Source organism: Gouania willdenowi, chromosome 17, assembly GCF_900634775.1.
Source record: "Gouania willdenowi chromosome 17, fGouWil2.1, whole genome shotgun sequence".
Taxonomy (NCBI): Eukaryota; Metazoa; Chordata; class Actinopteri; order Blenniiformes; family Gobiesocidae; genus Gouania; species Gouania willdenowi.
In genome coordinates this window covers 1,535,470-1,553,792 of record NC_041060.1, presented here as the reverse complement: position 1 = coordinate 1,553,792, position 18,323 = coordinate 1,535,470, and the positions used below count along the sequence as shown (strand labels likewise).

At 40.4% G+C, this 18,323-nt stretch overlaps 1 protein-coding gene across 1 annotated transcript in view; it reads left to right on the top strand.

Moving 5' to 3' along the window:
* The window catches only part of chd7 (chromodomain helicase DNA binding protein 7), a 119,026-nt gene that overhangs the window by 30,967 nt on the left and 69,736 nt on the right, over positions 1-18,323 (top strand). The window contains 2 exon segments of the mRNA XM_028472066.1: positions 442-773; positions 7,920-8,389. Coding sequence (XP_028327867.1) covers positions 442-773; positions 7,920-8,389 — 802 coding nt within the window.

The window sequence follows — 18,323 nt, the reverse complement described above, 5'->3', positions numbered from 1 at the left end:
TAAAATTGTAAGCAACTTAAAAATTGTGAATCATATCCTAGGCGAGAGGCTGTACTTTACTGAGCTGCCCAGTCTAAAACCATCTTGCCCAGTATATATATATATTTTATTTTTACTACAAATGTAATTGCTTTCACACATAATGAATCAGCCTCTGAGAAACCATCATACATGACCTTTTTTTCAAACGTGTTACTGTAACATGAATACTAAAAGCTTTCACACTGAAATCTAATTTGTCAGCCAAAATTGAAAAGAAAACAACTACGTCCAAAGTGGAATTAAAACTGTTTGGACAAGTTGTAAATGAATTCAAAGCGTTCTCCAGGAAGTAAATGTTTACCTGTTGGACAGGTGACAGAGGAGGAAACAGTAGCTGAAAGTTTATGGGTTTTTGAAATAACGCCACCTCATCACGCGTTTTTATGTTTTTATTTCCAGGGCCTCATGAAGCGTCGATCACGCAAGGTGGGGACCAGCGTCTGCTGCAGGCCCAGCAGCAGCAGGCGGCCCGCGGGGGGCAGCCCCTGCAGCCTCTCCAACCTGCGTCCATGGTGTTCCAGGGGCCGCCCGTGGGTCAGCACGGAGCCTCGGTGCCCAACCACGCCCAGAACGCTCAGACTCAGCACACACATCTGCCCCCGCACCCCCACCACCTGCAGAGCACACCCCCGCCCGCCAGCCAGGCATCCCACCCATGGGCACCTCCGCCTCCCGCCTCCCACCCACTCTCCTCACCCCCTCTCACCCCACAGAAAGTGCCTCATATACAGGTGAGATACTATTAAAGTCACCCTTTGATGTGGATGTGGGAGGGATCTCAACTTTGTTATTGTGTGTGTGCGTGTGCGCGTGCGTGCGTGTGTGTGTGTGTGTACATGACATTTGAGAACACAGCGGTGCTCTGGGCTCTGCTTCAGTGGGGTTCTGTCTGTGTGTGTGTGTGTGCGTTGGAGAAATGGATTTTTGCAGCTGTTTGTTTCCTGTGAGCTGCATATCCTTAGACACGTGTGCTACGCGCACTGATGCAAACACACACACACCCAGGCGCCACCAGCATAATCTCTCCTCCCTCTGGCTCCCGCTCGGCCCCCTCTCTGTGGAGGAAACCTCCCTTCCTGTCTCTCCCTCTCCCCCGTCTCCGCTCTTTCCGCTCTTTCTCTCTCTGCCTGTCTGTCGCACTGTTTGTCTAATCCATTTCAAGGGTGTCAACACGCTGAGCTAATGTTGTGTAGCCGGATGTACAGTCAGATGGTGTTTGAAAAAAGATGAGGAAAGGTCAGTGTTGGTTTATGATGGTTTTACTGAGGGGTGGGCATTAAAGGTTTCCTCCACTATTTTTAAAAAGTTTTTACCACCTTCTCAATGATCTTGGCCATGAATGGAAGGTTGCTGATTGGTCTATAGTTAGCCAGTATAGAGGCATCCAGTGTTCTCTTTTTTTACCAGAGGTTTCACAGCAGCTACTTTCAGGGATTTTGGTACGGTGCCTGATTGGAATGAGCAGTTAATTATCAGACACAAATCAGTGACAATTGTTTTAAAGAAGTTTGAGGTTATTGTGTCAAGGCAACACGTTGAAGGATTTAGCTGCTCAACAGTTTCCTCTATTGTTTTTGGGTTCATTGTAATAAACTCTACCATAATGTAACAGCTATTTAGATAATTTAGCAACATTTTGCTCTAAATAATGAGGAAAAGTTAAAGATGTCGATGTTAACCTAACTTGTGTACCGAAAGATGAAAGCAGTTGTGACCTGAAAAGTAATCTGGTGTTCCAACTCTGCAGTTTAGTAGTATGAAGCAGAGAAGAAGAGCTCACTGCGCTGACACGCTCTGGTGGCTGAAGTTATGCCAAAAGTGCTTCTATCCTCAGGGTCTTCACTAGTCTGTGATTACTTGTTATGTTCAGCCACCAGAGCATCAGCTGTGCGCTGTTCAAGAAAGAGTTAGGCCCTTTCGGAGAGCTCTTCTTCTCTGCTTTGTCTACTATCAAACCGTAGAGTTGGAACTGTGGTTCCCTGCAGTCAAAGAATACTTTTCAGGTCACAACTGTTTTTATCGTCTTTCGGTAAAGAAAAAAGGGTTACATCGACATCTTTAACTTTTATTGTTTTTTTTTTTTTTTAGAGCGACCAAAAGCAACACAAGTTGTCATTTTGACTGAAAAAGCTCCTAAATGATGTAAAAAGCTACTAAATGATCTGCTTCACTCCAATAGAAAACAATGGGATGTTTACAGGCAATGGGGCCGTGTGATGTCATCAATCACGCGATTTCAAGATGGTGAAACAGGTTTTAAAGCTGTAAAGTAGTCCCATATTTTTAAAAGTTAATAAAATGAATATAGTGCAAAATAATGTTTTGTTGAACATAGATCTTCTAATAAATAAACATTATTTCATTATGGTTTCAACAGTGTTCAAAAACAAACATTCCTTTACAATACAAGCACATTTTTTCGAAACCCAATTTCCTTAAAATGTCTATACGTGGTCTTAAAAGGAATGCTTGGAAAAAAGAAAAACTTGCATCGCACGGACAAAAAATTATTTACAAAAACATACATACATTTCAGTAAGTCCTACTCAAAATCAGGTGTATGTTGTCAAACGTATAGTAGCCATCTTCTATCAAGGACGTTTAAAAGGTTTTAGGCAACATCAGTAAAACCAGTGGAGGATCCCTTTAAGAGAAAGAAAGATCTTAAGTCAGGGTCTTCCAGATTTCTTGCAACGTAGGAAGAAGAGTTGAATGGGAAGGGGTTTGAAGTTCTCAATGGCCACTGCTGTCTGTCTGTCCGTGTGTGTGCATTGCTGCTGGTTTAGTCACGTGACCCCATCCTTCCATTAGCTTGGTTCGTCGCTCAAAGCCCCTTTTCTCCACTGACCCATTCACACACAATAGCAGCCCTGTGGCCACACACACACACAGACGCACACACATGCAGATCTTCTTCTTCTTCACCCCCTCCCCTCACTGATGATTACTCCCACCTCTGAGCCTGCGTCGCTGTGCTCCTTGGTTGACATTTCAGCCGTCACACTTAATTTATCCAGCACTCCTGACCTAGATGCCAGGTTGACTGGTGAGCCTCGCTCCTCGCCTGGGTGCGCCGCGTGTGTGCACCCGTCCCGACTTTAGCTGCAGGCCCCCGGCCAGCCCCTCACCATTATACCCACACACTCACACGTAGGGATAGTTTGGGTCTGAGATGGAGCGGCGTCAGCGCCTAGAGAAATAGGCTAGTCTGAGTGCTCTGTGTACGTCTGTGGAACAGGAAGAGGAGGTTACTCTCCGCCTCGAGATACTCTTCTTAGAAAGCAAGAAATGCAGACAACACAACCACCACCACCAAGGCGGTACACATACCAAGCAGGTCAGTCAGTCATGATGACTGTATGTCTGCTACTCTAAGCTCCATCTGTTCACTAAGCATGGTTATTACACATGCACGCACAATCAGACGCAAGCACACATACACGTGCCTTCGTCAGCAGCTCAAGGTCACAGCTCCTGCAGAGTGGTGCGCTGTGACCTTTATTCTACATCTCACACACACACACACACACACACACTAGATTGCGTGCAGCGCTCTAGTTGACATGTACCATGCCTGTCTCGCCCCTCCCCCCTTTTTCACTCTAGCACGCAGTCGGCGAGCTGCTATACTATCAGCTCCAGGAGGTTCTATAGCTTCAAAGACATTTTTCCCTCATGCATCTTTATCTCCTTTTCCATCTCAAAATAGGAAGTTTCTCCTTCATTTTATAAATACACCTCATTTCAATTGTGGAAAAACAGCCATTCCATCTACCAATGCTAAAATAAAATGTTTTTTTTTATTATTTTTATCTGTTTTTCTGTGAAGGCGTTTTAGTCTCTGTTTTAGCTCAATTGAAATGCATTGATAGATAGATAGATAGATATTGATACATAGTTTCCCCTACCTTATCACATTGGTAAAGGCACCCCGACAACTCTACGTTGGGCAGGTTTTTATTTTTTAAGCTGAATTTGAACAAATTTCCTTCTGTACAACCACTGATTCACAACACAACAGGGTTACCCGTGGAAACTTAAATGTAAAGGATTTTTTTCTGAAGAGTTTAAATAGAAGCTCTTGTTTTCAAAACTTCCCCAATTTTGTTTGAGTTCACCCATTTCTGCGTCAGTTTACGCTTTCCCGTCTTATCGGCTTCTCCTTATCCAATGTCATTTCTCTGCTGTATTCTTGTTTTATCTTAAGAAATTGCACGTAAATGTCCCGAAATATGTCTGTGTTTAGTCTGTGATATTTCCATTTCAAGAGGTGAACTCCATATTGTTTCACTTTTTTTAATCTTCTCCACGTTTAGGGTAGAAAATTGCAAGTAAATGCCTAATACTGTTAAAAAACATGCATGCGAGGGTATATTCCCCATTATGTAGGGATTTCTGCTTGGTCTCGTTTTAAAGAAATGATTAAGAAACACTTTTCCGTTGGTTTTACGCTATCATGGAAATTTGGAGCTCCTAAACTAGCCATGTCTGATACTACTTTAAGCAAGTACGACTGTTATGTTTACTGTCCTACCATTAATGAGCACCAAAACAAATACAACTGCTTTGATTCCCCAAGAAATATTAAGGTTTTTACTTTTACTGTTTTGCTTCTGCTTCAGGATATTTATCTGGATTTAATCCTTCAGGAGCTGTTTCCACTACAGTTTTTGCATAATAAGTGATATTTCTAAAGTTTCGCCAAAGTACAATTGTGCTTTGAAAGACTTTTCTACAGGAATATGGATGCTCCAAACCTCCTGATAACACTCCACAGTCCTTTGTTGTTTCACGTCTAATGTGGGCGTAGTAATTTTAAGGGTATAATGCTAAGAAATGTCCCGGTTTCCTATTCTGTTTACGTGTACCGCGCCATGTTTTCTTGGAGAAATGGTCATGTGACCTGGAACATCACATTCTGAGACGTGTAATTGCGGAAAATTATTTTTCCATTGCGCTTTTGCGAACCATTTCAATATCGAAACATCTGAAAATCCAACTTTTTATTTTATTTGTTTTATCAAAATTCAGGTGTTTTCATTACCAGCTTTTATTGTGCATTTCCAAAGGTAAGGGAAACACAGCTATTGTCATAATGTAGCTGGAGAAGTCACATGAGAGTCAACTATTTAATGACAAACAAGTTTGATGCAGTAATTTATGGATATTCTTTTTGCTTTAAAGCATGGTGGCAATGATCTTTTGGCAATAAATCGTGATGTGCAGATAAAATTAAATGTTATAAAGGCTTCACAAGCACTGCCATTGTTGCACACGGTTGTTCTAATCATGATATTTCAGTCGATTACTCAGCTAGAACTAAAAAATGCCAAATAAATCAGATTTCCTGTGTTTCCTAATAAATATATATACCTAATAAACGCACCAGAGTCAAATATCCCAACTCCTCTGTGAATGTCACTGTCCTTATCAGTTATAAATGGATGAAATTAGATTTCACATGACTTTTGACCTTCCTCTAGAAATCACTTTGTCCATTTGTCATCTCTAGCCTCTGCCTTAATCTTCCTTTATGCTATTATATCAAGAGAACCACCATTTCGCCACATGCCCTTCATTTTAGCAAACTATCACAGAAGTATTTTGCTTATTTTTTGATAGATGTCGTGAACTTTGGTCATAAAGCTGAAAAACTAAGATTAAATTCAGTTAATATGAATTTACGTGTGCAGAAAAGCTGACACCTGACACAAAGTGTGTGTGTGTGTGTGTGTGTGTGTGTGTGTGTGTGTTGGGCACTCAGATGTTTGTGTACACACTGTGTGTGTGTGTGTGTCTCTCCATTGTCATTGGTGTGATTGATTATCTTGGAAACTTGGCAGGAGGACAAATTTATCTCTTGGCACCGTATCCCCCTTCGCTCCATCTCTCTATCCTTCTCCACATCTCTTCTCCCCCATTTGTGTCTCTAAATGGCTCAGTTTACGTGTGTCAGCAGGTGTTTGTGTGTACAGAGGTGTGTGTGTGACCTTGCGGTGGTTGATTCTATAGCGGCGCATTAGCATTCTCCTGATGGGAATGGAAGTCCACCAACTCTTTCTGCCACATGAACAAGCTATGCAAAGTGTGCATCGACACAATGTGTGTGTGTGTGCCAGCGGTTGGTAGGACTCTGCAGATCTGGCAATTTTGCAGCACACTCACACCTCATTGACATACTGACACATGCAGCAGTGCACGTGTTCGCCACATGCACACGGACACACACACACACACACACTCTCAAAGGCATAGTCTTGCTCGTGTGACACTCCCGCGCAGTGCCTTTTTGAAGTATAGAGGTAATTTATTCGTGTCATGATGCCTGATTTCCCATCTGCTACTGGGACCATGAGCAGCTGGAGAGAGAGAGAGGAAGAGGAAGAGGAGGAAGAGAGGTGTAGAGAGGATAGGCAGCTGGAGAGCTTCCCAACAGCTGGTAACCAGTTTTCTGTCACTGGAAGCTTAGCAGGTAGTAAAGAGGACGAGGTGGTGGTAGGATGGAGAGAGGATTTATTCTGAGAGTAGAGAAGGACGAGGAAATATTAGATGTCAGCCAGTTTGTACTCTAAGGTTAGGCTGCTGGCAGAGGGAGGGGGGGAGGGGGGCGTGTAGCAACAGGGGCTCAAAGAGAGGGAGGTGCAGATGGATGGACGGACGGATGGATGAATGCATACATTTCTTATCGCCTCTGCTGGGCTATCGCTGCCAGATTAAGCCCCTCCCCATCCTGCGGAAGATGTATCAGCCGACCAACACCGAAGCTAAACAATGCACATATCTCACAATTCCAACATTTTCTTTATTTAACTGTTTCTATTTTTGGGAGAAAAAAATGCCAAAACATATTTAAAGATTAGCCCAAATCAATTTGTGTCAAAGGCTTGGTTAGTTTTTATATCCGATGCCCTTCCTGCCACCAACTCTATTTCTCCCTTTCAAATTAAAGCATCCCTGTAAAACACTTTGTACTGAATGTCTTCTATATGTTTAACTTTATTTGTTACCATGAAAATCGGTGTTTGTATATTGTTAGACTACTAAACCTCATATTTCTACAAATATCAGATTATATTATCATTTTTATAGTTTTTTTTGTTTTTGTTTAACTTCCTAACTGCTTATTAATGCCCTTGACTGTTGGGAAGTCAGCGACAGTTCAGAGCGCATGTGTCGAACCTCAAGGTTTTGGGGCCGAATCCGGCCCTTTAGAGCAGGGGTTCTCAACTCATTTGCAGCATGCGTTTCACAGCATACCTTTCAAAAGAAAAGTTTCTTTCAAAAATCTGCGACCCACCCAGTACAGGTTTGTGACCCATTTGTGGGTCCCGACCCATCAGTTGAGAATCGCTGCTTTAGAGCATTCAACTTGGCCCGCAGGAGAAAGTGAAAATGACAGAAAACATGACTTAATGTGTGAATTAAAAAATGATTGATTTGTAGATATCTCAGTCCCTCCAAATACACAAATTCAATGAAACTCCACAATATTCTCAGGTCTCAGTTTTATCTTATGATGGAAGTCATTTTTAATCTCAAATTGTTGAAAGAATTCTCAATTTTCAAAAAATCCTGAAATTTTACACAAGTAATTCCACAAAATTTTCCAAAATAAAATAGAAATTGGTCACAAAATTATGGAAATTAGACTGATATCTGTCCCTTATTGCTTGGTTGATGTCAATGCCGTACATACTTGTTTTCACCGCTGAAAATCTCTGGCCCACTCAAGATGAACCTGGTCCATAATTGGCCCCTGACCTGATTTAGAAAACCATATTCCTCAGGCTTTGCTTTTTGTGCCCTTCTTTGGTCTTTGTTTGTATATTGAAGATGTGGAACATTTAAATGAAAAGCATTTCATTTCTTCTTCACAGCATTCGCCCACAGACCCGTCAGGTGATACCTCAGTGATGGTTCCTGACCGGCCAATGGTTGGTGCGGGTGCCCCCGGCCAGCCTCTCTGCACAGATATGTCGAGCAACCCGGAGACCAAGCCAAAAAAGAAGAAAAAAAATAAGAAAGCTAAAGTATTGGAAGGAGAAGAAGCGGACGGCGTTAAGGTAGTGCTGGACGATGAAGACGTCAAGTTCCAGCGTCTCGCCGCCGGATGTGATACCAGTGAGCAGGTGACTGGTACAGGAATGGTGGAGGGAAATTCACCACCGGTGGAGGAAAAGAAGAAACGGAAAAAAAAACCAAAGGAGAAAGTGGAGGGGAAGGAGCCGAAAGAGCCCAAGGCTCCGAAGACCCCCAAAACGCCCAAGACCCCCAAAGAGCCCAAAGAGCCTAAGGAGAAGAAAGCTAAGAGCTCCACGCCCAAGACAAAGACTCCCAAGAAAACCAGGTAGGTGGAGCTTAAGATGTTCACTTCCTGTTTGGTTTGTTAGTGATTTACTAAATGAGAGAAAGATGCTGCGTTAACCAGTTTATGATGATGTGGATTTATGTGAACGTTCCGTCTGTGGATTGTTTTTTGTTGTTTTTGCTCATATTTCAATTACTTTAATAGAAATTACAATAACATTACATTTGAAGAACACTTTTGTCAAATGTGTTCATAAAAAGAAATGGTCACAAAGACAACAGCTTATCATAATTATCTGTCTTCTTGATAAGCATGCACTTTTAATCTAAATCACATCAGTTGTCATTAATGGAAAACTATATAATTTACTTTTTTGTTTAAAAAAAAAAAAAATTAACTCAAGCTTAAAAAAAGAAAAACTTTAGTGGCTGTGTTGTAAATGTCACGCTAACGTACCATACACTACAAACTCAATATACTATAAGTATGATTAGGATGATGAGCGTTCCCACTGAAGTATACTTGAAAAGTTTCCCAAGATGCATTTGGAACCTCCAGCGTTAAAAACCTGAATCTATGGCTAAATATGTTTATTCTCCACCTTTACATTAAAAGTTCTGAAAACATTTGAAGTGAGAAAGTGACCAAGTAGAAAATCAACATGTGCTCATTTGATCCATAAAACTGACAAATACATTTCAGAGATTTTCAGAGACCCTCCATTGTTTCACTGACAACTTCCTGTTATTTACAAAAGTGTTTAATACTAATGGAAGACTAGAAGAGATGCTTTTATTTTGGAAAGAGGATGTTTGATTTTTAGCTTGAAGCCCGTCCCAGGACTATTTTACATTGCTCTCGTAATGCATCATGGAACGGTTGAGTATGACTAGTGTGCCCATATATTTCTGCGTACCCTATATTTTTATACTATCTAATTTGAACCCACTACATACTAATTTTGAAGTCAAACTTAGTATGAGAAATACGTTTTTGTACACAGCCAGAGAATATGAACGGCGCTCACATGGCCTCTGTGAACCAATCAGAGAGCGGGTATTGGCTTGTTGGTTCGCCTTTGTTTGGATTGATCTCAAGATCAAGAGCAACCCACTCCACATGCATACCAAACACTAGAACTGTAATATACTTTAATTGACTGTATTTTACTCACCACTCACTACAACCTCATTAATCATACCAAGTAAATGACTACGAGTCTTTGGGAGTTGAGGGTTTCTTGGCGACTCGCAACCAAAGACACGACCAGAATCAAATGTTTGTTCTCTTGTAGGGTGTCCAATTTTCTGTTTTATATTTTCCCAAATTCTAATCCTTTGGTTTTCTTAAACTAGCCATTCCAAACCCTCCTAAATGTATCTGTGCTTCAGATGTGCTGAATGAAAGATTATAGAGGAATCCTGCCAAATGTCTGGATTCTGTAGTGTCATATTTGAAATGTCTCTTTGTGTGTCATCTTGCTACACATTCAACCACTCATTTCAAGGGGAAAATAACATAAAAACGTGAAAAATGACTCTCAAAACAGATAAATAAGGGTAAAATCTGTGTCCATCAGTGAATTCTGGCATTCGAATCTGTTTTCTCTGATTGTAGAAAACCTGAGGCTCTATTTTCAGGCTTTTTTTTTTTTTTTTCCCAACACCATCACCTCTAGTCTTGCAAAGTTGTATCCACTATGTCAAAGACACCTGGAAGTAACAATATACTAATGATGAAAAATGAAGGGGCTGATGAGTAACTAATGGAGGGAACAGCTTCCATAGTAAGAAGTTTTAGATGCCAACACTACGATTTCAGTGAAAGTAATAAAAGAAAGAGAAGTAAAGTTACTGATAAAAGCCGTTCTTATTAAAACTTCTACTGCTACGTCAGATCCCCCAAAGAAAAGTGATTTAGTCACAAAATACTAGATATATTTGTCGGCTGATCTATATTTTTAGTTGTTTCTTATTTTTTCTACCAATTGTTGCACCAAACAACATCAATACCAGAAAACGTCCTTTGGTAGGCTGCACATTATTACCAGACTTCACTCATCAGTGTGTATTCATCATCCATGATGTGCCTGAATACAGTTATAGTTAAATCACCTTTATAACAGAAATGGCTGTCCAAATGTGCATATTATAAATTAGTCTCAGAAGGAAAAAAGGAGATTTGATTAGAACGTGTAGCTTTAGTGCCTCGTCTTGACGAATAAACGTGAGTCTCAGCACATGAAGCAATAAAGATCCAAACTCTCCTCCACGTCTACATTTAATCACATAAAATTCATTTTAGCAGCTAACGATTACAAAATGCAGATTGATATGGCCTATTGAGTAGATTTCAATGTCATGCGTGAGATTTTTAAAGCAAATGTTTAAGATAAGAAGGCCTTTAATCAGGAGTGAGTGCTTTGCATTAGCAGTTACTCTCTGTACTGGGATCTGAGGGAATGAGTGCGCTGTCATCACTACTAGGGTTTCAAAGGGGCCCAAGATTTCCATGGGAACTTGAGCTTTGGAATTTTGGGAAGTATTCAAAAACATGAAATATTCATGGGAAATTATTTATTAGAATTTTAAATAATTGATACTTGCATGCTTCGAACTCCTGTTTACCTTCCCTATTGAGGGCCAACCTTCAATTGTGAAACCTGCTCTTTAGTTCCTGTTAATTCATACGGAAAGTTTCCAACATTAAAAATTTACGCATAATTTTTTTTAAATTCTAATATTTTGAAAGTATGCTAATATTTGTTGCGTTGGCATTCTAATCAAACTTATTTGTATAGCGCTTTTCATACATAATTAGTAGTACTGATGTACTAATACTAAGTATGATGTCAAAATTAGTATGTAGTGTGTTCAGATTAGATAGTATACGTCCGGGTATTTCTCACATAATAATCTATGCATACTCTCGGGACATTTTTTAAGTATGCACGGTGAGTGCAATAGTCACTCAACCGCCCCATGATGCTTGTCTTCCATTAGTTTTTAACTCATTTGTAAATAAGGCTCTTGTTTTGAAGTTAACAGGAAGTTTAGTCAGTAGCACAATGGAGGATCTCCGAAAGTCTCCAAATGAAACGTGTATGCGTAAGTTTTATGAATCAAATGAGCACATGTTTTCGCCAGTGAGTGTAGGGGCCCCCGACGTTTTAATTTTGCTACAGAGCGATGGTGTATCTACGTTACATTTTCAGCAACGTAGGTGGGCTTTTCTGTTTTTTTCTTTTGTAATCGTACTGATGTAATAATTCAATTCTTTATTTATAAAGCGCAAAATACAACAAAGTCATCTCAAAGCGCTGAACAAAATATAAAGTCCATAGTAAAAAAGATAGAACCCAACAAGATCCACATGAACAAGCATTTAGCGACAGTGGGAAGAAACCACTCCCTCTTTTTATGGGAAGAAATATCCAGTGGAACCAGGTTCAGAGGTGGCAGACTTTCGCTTTGACTGGTTGGGGTTAGTGAACAGAAGGGCAAACGGAATAGGATAGAATTATAGACCATCCGAGTGTCCCAGACTAGTTAATCGTTGCACACTTAGACACAAAAGGGACTCTCGGGTGTGCATGGGTTGTTTTAACTATTTTTAATCTGCGTGTGTGTGTGTCAATATTACTGCAGGTCCCACATAATTCCTCATTTAAATTTAAAAAATGTCTTGGAATCAGTCCAAAAATGTTATTTCTTGTCTATACAGTGTATTAATTAGTGGAGGATATACGTACATATACACCAAGGATGAGTAGCTCTCTAACTCTAGCTTTACTTCACTAAATTTGGTCCTCTGAGAGTTGTACATTTCAAAATGTTTTGCATTGATGGCTCTTGCTTGTGCGCCACACGATCCCCCTACGCTGTGAAAAATGTCTGGTGAGAACCCTATGTTGATGTTCTACTTCACTTTCTCACGTTCAAATGCTTTCAGAACTTTCAAAGGTGGATATTTAGCCTCAGTGTGCTTCAGGTTTTTAACGCTGTAGGTTCCAAATGCATCTTGGGAAATTTGGAAGTATACTTCAGTGGGAACGCTCATCAACCGTGGCTCAGGTGGTAGAGGGTCGTCTTCTGATCGAAGTGTCCGAAGTGCAAGACACTGAACCCTAAGTTGCTCCCAGTGGTCGACTAGTGCCTTGCATGGCAGTCCTGTCCCACTGGTGTGTGAATGGGTGAATGAGCTGATATGTAAAGCGCTTTGAGACTGTTTCAGTGTGGTGATAAAGCGCTATATAAAATCAAGTCCATTTACCATTTACCATCATCCTAATCATAATTACATAGTATATAGTGGACAGTATATACTATGGACAGTAAGGAGTGTGACATTGATTCTAAGAATTATCAACCAAGTTTTAAAACGTGTTTTTAAAAATTGTTCTTCCAGAAGTCTAATGTTCAACATGCCACGCTTCCCATGAATATCGTCTGCTTTCACTGAACTTTTTGGAGCTTATCATCACTTCACTTTGTTGACACTGCTATACTTAAACCTCCCTCACCTACGTTTGCTCCATCCACTTTACTACACACAGCATTGTCATTTCTGCTGAAGGTGGATGGGAGGGAGACGCTGACTTCTGTTTGAAGAGCCGTTAGCGTTTTTGTCCGTAAGACTCAGCAGTAGTTTCATAGTGACGCTGGAAACTTGATCACACTGAGGAATTTGTCGGGACGGCCCTATATCTCTCTCTCGCGTCTCCCGTTCCTCTTTTATCCTGGGGAAAAGGGAGGGCGTGAGCCACAGGCCGGGGTCAGTGCTGGGGGAGGTTTTTTTGTGTGCGTGTGTGTGCTGGTCACTGAAAAGAAAAAGGGGGGGGGAAGAGTCAGAGGTGGGGGCCTGGAGTGAGTTTATGCAGCACTGAAGGGCTAGCGTTTAGTGTGTGCATGTGTTTGGGGGGGGGGGGGGTGTTCATAATCTTTGTGGCAGAAAATGGCGTCTAATGATAATGAGGGCCATGCTGCTGACCAGTCCACAGCCGCAAACTCTGTGTGAGGGCAGAGGAAATGTGGGGGTGGGGGCGTCTATTCTCAAGTGTGTGTGTGTTGGTAAACTAGCTCTTATCTGTTGTCAGGCTTTCCTCCATCTTAAGAGGAGCTCACAGGTTAATTTAGCATAATAATGGCTGCTGGCCATTCAAGGCTTCTCCAAAATGGTGGACCTCTGCATTTACCTAACTATCTTCTTTTATTCTTTCCCTTTGTTCCCCTCCCCCCATCCTCTGCCTTCCAAAATCTCCACCTTCTTCCTGACAAACAAAAGTGCATCCTTTCATCTTCCCGCATCATCCCTCTTCCTCTTGCGGCCTTTCTCATTCAAGCCAATGACTGTGGAGGAAAGTTTTTGCTCTTGTGCTTTTTGAAGGTTCTTGGTTTGGTCTTTCACCAAAGTCATGATTCATGAGTGACTGTAAAAAAACAGACTATACCAAAGTTTTTCTAGCTCAAATCCAGTCTGAGGGGTTATTGGCACATGAGGCTTCAAGTGGTTTAAGCCAGGGATTCTCAACTGGTGGGTCGGGACCCAAAAGTGGGTCACGGACCTGTACTGGGTAGGTCACAGACAGTTGATTTAAAATTTATTTTTTATTTTTTTTAAAAATACATAAATAAATAAAATTGACAAGTCGACAGTTTAATAACATTCTCTCTTTAGTTTTAGTTTCTTTTAAACACATTTGATGGAGAAAAAAGGTGCCTGCAAAAAAATTACTAAAATATTAAAACTGCTACTGATAAATTCACAATTATTGTACATATTTGAAAAGATTTTTATGTCAGTTGAATGTACAGTGTGTACAAGTGTTTCAAAGCATTTCTGCCAAGAAATAACATGGTGAAACTAAATAAAACAAACTCAAACCATGGAACAGTCGTGTGACAAATCAATCAACAGTTCTTGCTGAGAAAGATTATTATTATTCTGGATACAGTGGAAACAAACTATGAAAATAGTTATATTGTGAACCTATTTATATTGTAGGGAAGATACAATATGTAATTGGAGTCTAAAGCCACAAAAAAACACCACTTTAAGAAGAAAATAAACTATATAAGATCTCTTTACAGTTAATTGAGTCATTCTGCGCTTGCGCGACTTGCGGCGATGACGCGCTGGTGACGTCATAATCCAAGATGGCGGCGGCCCGGACTACAGCCGACACTATGCAATAAAAGCCTTAAAATACATTAATGTAATGAAAAGAGTGGATGGACAGAGGCATAAACATGCAGACTTTCATACAGACTTATTAAACACACACAGACTTTCATACAGACTTATTAAACACACACAGACTTTGGTAAACGGAACAGGCTTCACCGGACGGCAGGCACTAGGACCCAGAGGTGGAGTAAATGCGTCCCCGTACTGCATGTACAGGCTGTAATATCACCAGTTTATCATTTTACCAGGGAGCAAATATTTATTCCAGGTGATTGTTTTCCTGAGTTTTCCTGGGATTTTTTACCGGTGATTAGTTTCTATCTCCCTTCCATTCCACGTTCCAAACTGAAACCGTAGCCACACCCACACATGTCACTCAGTCACATTAAGGAAGGTTGTGGTCATTATATGGGGTGGATTAAAGAATGAATAAAGGATTGTTTTATCCAGTTAGTCTCCTTATTATCATGTTATAAAAATGTTTAAAAATAGCAGGAATTAGTGCTGGTCTCCAAAGGTCTTGAGGGAAAATCCCGAGTCCGAGACAAGACCGGGTCAAAATGCTTCCGAGACCTTTAAAATTTGGTCTCGAGACCAAGACCGGTCTCGACTACTTCAACACTAGTTAGTAGTATTATATTAAAGTTCATTGCATCCATGCCAAGTATCCATGGTTCTTGTTCTAGACTGCGGACCTGCAAGGTTAGCTATTTATTCTAAAACTGAGTTTATGACTCATAGATCAATGAATTGAACATTTTTTACTCCAAACAGAAAGGAAAACGGTTGAATGTGTTGCTCGAAAGTTTTTCAACTCTACTGTAAACGTTCCATTTGTTGACATGTTCCCACATTGCATTGTGGGATGTGGAGTCCTGTAAACTGATGCATTGAAGTGTTTTTACTTCATTCTTACTGTGATTTATTTTTTTACTTCGCCGAGCAAGGAGGACAATGATTGGCTTGACACCATTTTTGAATTCTAGTTCTATGTATTCCGTCCCTGTAAGTTACATTTTAAATAGACATTTCCAAATGGTACTACACGTTATAAACATAATGAAGGGCTTCGGCCCACTTTTTCTACCTCATTCCTTTATAGAAATTATTTTGATTAGCCTCAGAAATAAGTTACAACAGCAAACTAACGTACATCTATAGAGCTGTTGATTAGAGGAGGCGTGGCTATCGGAGCTGGAGTGCATGAGCTTACGAGTGACACGGCTCAAGTCAGGTGGCTGATTTGTCCAGTCAGCACCCTCCTCTCTTTTGACCTTGCCTTTTCTCCCCCATCCTGTTTCTCCCATCACTTGTGCTCTCTCTCCCCATCTACATCTCTCAGAGGAAGTACATCTATAAATAACACCACTCTTGGCAGCCACACCCTTCCCTCACTGCGTGTGTGTATGTTGATTTGTTTGCAGTACACACAAAGATGTCATGGACACATTGTGTGCACGTCTACAGACTTGTGTGCAAATACAGCACTTTCTGAATACACACGAGTGCGTGGCCTTCTGCCTGTTTGTTATTTTTGTTGGGTGTGTGTGTTTGAAGGTTCAGTGGTATGACTCATCACAGCAGCAGGTGTCCCTTACACCCCACCGTACTTGCTTTTGATGCATCACTCCGGCTCGTCTCATTGGTTCACCGTTACGTTACGTTGCTACTTCCTGACTTTACTTTGTCCTGGACTTAAAGGTGCATCTTGACTTTTTTCACACACTAGTAGCTCATTTAAAAGTGAACTTGTCTCTGTTAATTCATGTTTTTGATTTTCTAACCACTTATTGTGCAGTCCTAATATAAATGCAAAGTTTATAAATGAGCTACTGATATATCAAGTTTACCATTTGGTCATTGGATCTTGCCTAGCAACAATAATTAACATATAAAATCCATGTTAACGGAATCACGGAATCGACAAATGAAAACGGTGAAACGTGGAAATGGACAGAATCGGCATGAAACACAGTCACTGTGGCAAGGAACTTTTTTTTTTTGTGTTGAAATGTTTCCAGGGAGCGCTCATTAGGTGCACCGCATTAAACACCGCCTAAAATGCCAAAAAAAACTACCCAAATCATCACTGACTCCTAAAAGAGCCGACCAGTGCCCGTTTAACTTTAATGTGTCTGTGAAACTCCGTCCGTTTCTCGTGTAGTGCAGCAGTGTTCCGTGAAAACATGAGTCAGCTTTAATCGGCTTCATCTGCTCAGTGTTTGAACAACGTCTCATCAGAGCTACAGAAGATCTGTGGGAACAAGTTGCCTGTTGTTGTGGACAAGACCATTGATGCCCGGGATTGTAGAATCTTCTGATACTAATACTTTATCAAATTTGGAAATTTCATTTTTCAAGAAAGTAACTTTTGTTTCTACAAGAGATTTTGATTCTGTTAAGATGTTAAAGTAACCACATACATCTATGAAAGTGCCCAGTATGTTTTATGAAAATAAAATGCAATCTAAAAGCATTGAGGAGTGAGGTAGCTTAATAAGGTCTGATGTGGTTCAGTGAGGCCCAGTGACCGGGCGTTTACGTGCTTTGCATATGTTAGCGCAAACTCGTGGTGAAATTTTGCCGAATTGATTTTTTTTTTTTTTTAACGCCCTTATTACGACTGCTGTTTAAGTTTTACAGTACATAAAATATCTAATATATGGACACATTTCTTAGGATGTCCCTGTCCAATATTGAAATTGAATATTTTTCAGATATAGGGAAAAAAAGGGGGTGTGTTGAATAAAAGCAGTCCATTCCAGGTTACACATTAGCACTTCTAATCACTTACTGTTGCTGACTATTGTTTCCTGTTTGAGTAATATCACTTCATCAAGCCATTTTTAACCTTCCACACTACAAATTAAGTCATAAAAGTTTGTATGATTAGCGCTGATATTGTATCGGCTCAATATCGATATCAACCAATACTTACAGTTGCAATATACAGTAGGTATCTTATCGGATTGCAAATGGATGTTTCGGAATTCCTTCTAATAATTTTGCAGTGTAAACAAATTGAGCTACAGCATTCTTGCACTTGTTTTCATATACGTCATAAAACCTCTAGTATGTTTAATAGGGACTATCCCAGCTAAATACTGTTCCTGCGTTGCTATTACACTTGGAAATGCGCAAAATCTAAATGGTACAATAAAAACTGCAAACGAAAAACACCTGAATTAAAAAAAAATACTCCTATCGCTAAAGTTTTTATGCTTTCAAGAGGAGGTTTTTCAGACTATATTGAAATGTATTGCAAATGTGCTACGGAAACACTTTTTCAGCTATTACACGTCACGGAATACAACGTTCCTGGTCACATGACCACTGCTCTCCGAGAAAACATGGCGCGGTACGTGTAGATGGAAGAGGAAACCGAGACATTTCTTCGCATTATATTTATAATTATTACTGCCACATTAGACAGCATGCAAAGTCACACAATTGTGTGATGTTGCATGAAAGAAAGGATAATCTTTCACATTGTTGTTTATTTTGTTTAAATATAAAAACCAGGTCAAAGATCTCGAAGCGGTTGCAGTTGAATTGCTCTGATAGAGATCTGACGGGGAATAGTGTGAGTAAAAAGAAAACCACCATAAATTCAAAACGCTTAAAATGCAGACTTATGCAACTGCAGAGGGGCAGGTCTCAGTGGGTGTTTGTAGAAAAGCACCGGAAACTCTTCCTGACTCTCTGCCAGCTCCGGAAGAACACACACATATGCACAAACACACACACACACACTGAGGAATTCACCCTGTTTTCTTAGCGTTTCACT